Raw genomic sequence first — 6,000 nt, 5'->3', positions numbered from 1 at the left:
TAAAAGAGAGAAAAAAGGAAACAAAGAATCCAAAATGTTCCAGTTTACATGGATTCAAGTCAAATGAATGTTAGTAATATTCCAGTTAACAAATTTCAGTCTCAATTTACATAATACAAGGTGCTTGGCATTTACAGTAATAAATATAGTCATTTGGGACAATGTTGTTCCTTTGCTGGCAGGAGTGTCAGCTTTGTTTTGAAATACAGTGGCATTTCAGTGGACTGCTGGCCTGAGACATTTGCAGGTTAATGTCTTTGGATAAGACGGGGCAACTTGCATTGACCTAAACCTTTTAACTTTACCTAAGCCTACACTGCTGTTCACAAGCTATGACAATATGGGAATGACTAAATGATAAGCAAACAGAACATTAAATTGTAATAGTATCTTCCACTTTGTTTTATTGCTTATTTTTACCATAGATACTCTGTTCAAAATACTAATTGAAAAAATGATACTCCAGCAACTGGTTCCCTATCAGCGCTGTCCATGGCTGCTGAATGATTATTTTGCAAAGTGAAACATAGCAGCCGGAGTTTCAGGGGAACTGAAAATGCCGACATTTGAATATATATGCCCTCTGAAAATAGACCATGAGAGTTGTTGCCACTTGTTGGCTGCCTACATTTCGAATGCATAATCAAATCAATGGTACTGCAAAAGGAATAATTTCAAGCATGAAATATAGGTCACTACTTGATCCTTCAAGACAGAAACACATGAAGTAAAGTTGACATCTTTTTAAAAAAATACACAGAAGTAAGAAAAAACCACCTGGCCCAAAACGGTCATTAGCTTTGCTCCAGTTCCTGTATACTGCAAGACAGGCTCACAGTCACCTCTCGTTTTGTGTATTAATTTGAATGACCTGGTGGCAGTGCGTGAAGAAGAAGGTTGTCTTTGCAGAGAGAAATTAGAACGTAATTGTTCAAATGAAACATAAGCAACATCTTCTGTGTTGGGACTAGCCTAAGGCACTGGTCTGTTGGATATGCACTAAATTTCCATAAACCCTTTTCCTAAATTCCTTTTCCCACTCTGTATGGAATTAATGTGCACTTTCCAATCAACAGAACGGTTCTGCAAGATAAGATTGCACCATTTGGACACACTCAGGTAAAATCCATTATTTGAAAAAGTTTAAATGCTCAATATCGAAAAGCTCTCTTTCTTTTCTGTGCCCACAGAAAGCAGAGCTGGATAGCACCTTAGATAAATGTATCCTGAAAGCAGTAAGCATACAGTCCATAACATGAATTGAAAAAAAAATACTTAAAGTATGATCAGAACTTACAAATAGAGAAAAATTAGCAAATCCCTTCAGTAAGAGAAGTGGTTCTATACATTTCCAAAATAAAATAATTATACCAGCACTCCAAATTCCTACCTACCATGTCCATACAAAGACTAAATTTAGCTCCTTGGCTTCTGGATGCATTTAGTAATTCTTCTGTTCTTTTTTTGTTTTTTGACACTATATAGGATTTAAGAATTCACATAAAATGGGAGGAATTGGCTGAAAAGTTACTTTTGTGGGCATCCATAATTTCATTTTGAAGTTTTCTGGCAGCCAATCAGACTTCATTTTATATTGTGTATATATACAGCAGCTTTACACCCCATCACTCCCTCCCACCCATTTACAGTTAGATAACACACAATGAACAGAGTTTTGAAGCAAGACAAGATTGAAAAACACAACTGGATTTGCAATCTAGCTACAGAGTCATTTTCACAAACCATGCTTTCACAGTGCTGGGCAGAAAGGAATAAAAAATAAAACATTTCAGTAGCACTGTTAAACTTGTAAAGTCTCTTTTATACAAAAATACAGTTTATAAAACAAAATGACATAGCAAACTCCCTATACTTTTTACTTACAAAAAATTAAATAAAAACACACAAAACCAGTATCTTTAGATGCCCTTTACTGGTAGACACTCTTTTAGTGGTAGATGTGGGGAGGGTCAGTAATTACCATGTTACTAATTCTCTATTGCCTTCTTCCGAACAAAGTGATCACCTTGGTAGTACTAATGGCACTACATTTTTAACATGTGCCATATTGACTTTTCAGCTTGCTTGGTGGGTCTATATTATCCTGAGTATGTGGGGTGACTGGTATGTTGGAACGTTAATATGTGCGACCCTGTTGGCATTCTCTGTGGGGTTGTTTTATGTGTGGCTGGAATATCCTCTTTTTCCTATACTACAGCAGTGTAAGAAAAATGAATGGATGGCTCCTCCCACACCCTAAAAAAACATGCACGATAAAATGGGCCTGATGTGAGTAAGTGAACAAATGCTTGTCCTGTGACTGGACTAGCATCCCATTTAGGGTTAGTTCATGTCTTGCACTTTACATAGTAGATAAGTGGGCATTAAAAAAAAAAAGTGTAATGAATTGTTCTTTGCATAATCCAAAGATATTACATTAAACTGACTGTGCCCTATGAAGGGATAGTGACTCATCTAGGGCCGTTTACTAGGATACACTTTGGCTCCCTGTGACCCTGCTTGAAATACAGTTTCAAGACATGGATGAACGGAATATGTTTTTTTAATATACCTGAATGACACTTTTAGATCTGAAATTCAATCAAGGCTTGAGACTGAAAAATACAAGTATGACTGTAGATTTTTCATTATTATTACAAATGGTCCCAGACAACCTCTTATAAAACACGAAATACCGGTATTCTACTTGTAGTTATATGAATTGTAAAGCCAGGCTAGAGACTGGCACCATTGCACCACCATGTGGCATGTAGACTTATTTGAAAACTGAATATGCTATTAATTAATATTCACAATTTAAAAAAAAATAAGAAAAACTCTCGTATTATTTTAAATATAGTTCCTTATAAAAGTAAACCTTATGCTGCAATATATTACTATATTTTTTACTTAGTAATGTTAAATGGCACTTGATTCTATTCTCCAGTGAGAAATAAATATTAGACACTATTTTGTGGGACATGGCCTTTAATTCCAAAGACATATACAATTCAAGTAACCAAATACCAGTAGGCAAAAAGGTATTATATAATACACTTATTTTTAATTTTCCTATTTTTTTTCTGTAAAGCACTTATATATAACATGTTCATTTTTAATAGCTGTCAGAGATACCTTTCTGAACAGCTATGTTATTTTACCCATTATTAGCTTCAAAATTTTCATGAGGTTCTACCAGTAAAGTTCAGCTTTATAAGGGCAGTTACAATATGAAGTAGAAATAAAAGGAATAAAAAGAAGCCATTTCCTTTCAAAGCCTTTACATATAACAGCACACAAATGAAAGATCATATGTATTGTTTCTTGGAATAAATGACTTGTGTTTCCTCATTGCTAATTATGATATTTGCAAATGAGGGTGCCCCTCTGTTTAGATGAAAGCCAAGCAGATTGACTTAATAATATATATTTATATTGGTTTTTGCATCATTTAAGTTGCCACAAAAAATTCTACATGTATATAACAATATTCTAGTGATAGTATCGCTTTGCTTATAAATAAGACATGCACTGAATTGTTTAGAAGAGTTTTGCCTTTTTCTTCATTTCGTTGCGTTTCCAGAGAGGTAACCTGTCAAATTCCTGGATTGTCATTCCAAAAATATCAAAGAAAACTTCTGGAGCCAAATGCCTCTGAAAACCGAAAAACAAGCATTAGTCTGAATGACAGATTGTTTTGCATCCGTTTTTACTTTTTTCTTGGTACCAAAAAATAAAACAAATTATTAAATACTTAAACTTGCAGTAATTAAATTAATGTTCAACTGTTATTTGAACAGTCCCATAAAGTACTTTATCTTTTTTTCTCTGATACTGTTACATGTAAGGCAGATTTTTTCACATGGTACTTATTTTTGTTGAATATTTAAACTCAACAACTATAGACAGCCATCAAAAACGCATGCTCCCAAGAATTATGTCCAACCTTAGTAGTTTCTCCAGCCTTGATGTGCTTGGCGCTCACATTTTGACAGCTGTTTCCATTTGTGGCGAGCGGCTGGGGGCAGTACACAGCCGGGACACTCGGAAGGACCGGAGGAGGGATTACGCCTCCTCCAGACCATGAGAGGGCGACCGCCCTGGTGGCTTTGGGGACCACAGGAAAGGAGCATAGAAGCTCAACTCTATAGGTGCCTGTGGTCACCGCCAGGGGGCGCCCAGATGCCTGAGGAGCCCTGGCCCTCAGCACTTCCGCCACACCCGGAAGTGCTGGGGGAAAGAAGACCAGGGACATTCAGGTGCACAGCCGGCACTTCCGCCACACCAGGGAATGCCAGTAGTAGCTCATTGGAAAGCACCTGGAGCACGTCCGGGTGAATATAAAAGGGGCTGCCTCCCTCCATTCGATGGCTGGAGTCGGTTGGAAGAAGGATGGGGTCTTGGAGGAGAGGAATGGAGGCGGACCAAAGTGAAGAGGCATTGATAAGTTCTGGACTTTAAGGGTGAAATAGTAGTTTTATATAATATGTATAATAAATGTGTGTGTGGTGTTGAACCTACGGTGTCCGCCTGTCTGTGTCCGGGTTGGCTATCACACATGGTTTGGAAATGATTGCCTTAACAGGCTATTACATCCATCCAAAATCCATATAATTTAACCCACTACATGAAATGCAGAGTTAATAAAGCATTATATTAAAATTATGCCGGAGAACTAGAGGATTGAACCAAATCAAACAAATGGAAGCTTTTGATAACAAGTGACTAAAAGATGTAGAAATATGGATAACATAAATACAATGGATGGCCATGAAGCTGTAGAAAAGCACAGACGCACAAGTGCCAAACCATATGGTCCTCCCTGCGTGGAGTTTTCATGTTCTCCCCTTGTTTGCGTGTGTTTCCTCCGGGTGCTCCGATTTCCTCCCACAGTCCAAAGACATGCAGGTTAGGTGCATTGGCGATCCTAAATTGGCCCTAGTGTGTGCTTGGTGTGTGGGTGTGGGAGTGTGTGTCCTGCGGTGGGTTGGTGCCCTGCCCGGGATTTGTTCCTGCCTTGCTCCTTGTCTTAGGATATAGCACACTGGATAATGACCAACTGACTCTCTGATCTTAAGTCTCTGGTGACAGAGAAAGACATTACTGTTAACAAGGAGACATTTCAATCTATCAAAACTTAAGATCCCAAAGGAAGATTCTACTATAAAACCCTAAAGCTGACAACACCTAGAAAGCAAATGGGTAATATTATTCTAGCTTTGTTTTTGTTACAGACAGATCTTAATACACATAATATACTGTATATACTGTAACAAATCCACATTACACTACAGGGCTCTGAATAATAATTCAATGGACATGTCTAGAGGCTGTCATGCATGCACCACTGGGGACCACCTTCCTCACTCTGGTAAGATAAGGTGTTCTGTCCTGGGATGAAAGGGTATCGGTGCTAACATTATCCTCTCTTTCCTCCTCTGAAGCCATGAAAAGATGCCCAAGGAGGACGACTGTTCCCACCCTGCCACCCAGAGAATGCTCCACTCCTTCTGGTCACAGCCTTATGCAGCCGGCCCATTCCTGGAAGGTTGTGTCAGATGTCAAACTGACACTAGTGAAGGACAGGGATCTCAAAGTCTTGTCCTTGTGATTGACACTTTTTTGTTTGAGCCATGTGGATAGCGCTTTGAGTACTGAGAAAAGCGCTATATAAATGTAATGAATTATTATTATTATTATTTGTCATCTGTCTTTTTTGTTTCTATTAAAAGAGATTACCGGGGTGGTACCTTAACCTTTTCATTTCAAGCAGTTGCTTTCTGGGCCACCATTTCAAAGCTTACTAAGTATCTGACCCACAAAAGGCACTTAATGAATGGAAAATAATATGGACAATGTGAACTCTTGCTTTTTAGCCCTTTTTAATTTCAGATACCTAGATTAGAAATCTTTTATTTTCTCTTTTATCTTGTTATGATGTGTTATATTAGGAAAATAAAGTATTTACACATTAGAGTAGGGTGTAGTGTTTTTTCTGAT

At 37.8% G+C, this 6,000-nt stretch overlaps 1 protein-coding gene across 1 annotated transcript in view; it reads right to left on the bottom strand.

The window, feature by feature from the left end:
- Nucleotides 1–1,486: 1,486 nt before the first annotated feature.
- The window catches only part of ablim1b (actin binding LIM protein 1b), a 341,011-nt gene continuing 336,497 nt past the window's right edge, over nt 1,487–6,000 (bottom strand). The window contains exon 24 of the mRNA XM_051922460.1: nt 1,487–3,654. Coding sequence (XP_051778420.1) covers nt 3,541–3,654 — 114 coding nt within the window. The 3' untranslated portion in view covers nt 1,487–3,540. The remainder of the gene's footprint in view (nt 3,655–6,000) is intronic.

The sequence above is a fragment of the Erpetoichthys calabaricus genome, chromosome 2 (genome assembly GCF_900747795.2).
Source record: "Erpetoichthys calabaricus chromosome 2, fErpCal1.3, whole genome shotgun sequence".
Taxonomy (NCBI): Eukaryota; Metazoa; Chordata; class Cladistia; order Polypteriformes; family Polypteridae; genus Erpetoichthys; species Erpetoichthys calabaricus.
Note: the sequence above shows the minus strand (reverse complement) of the source record. Positions and strands in the feature narration are given on the sequence as shown.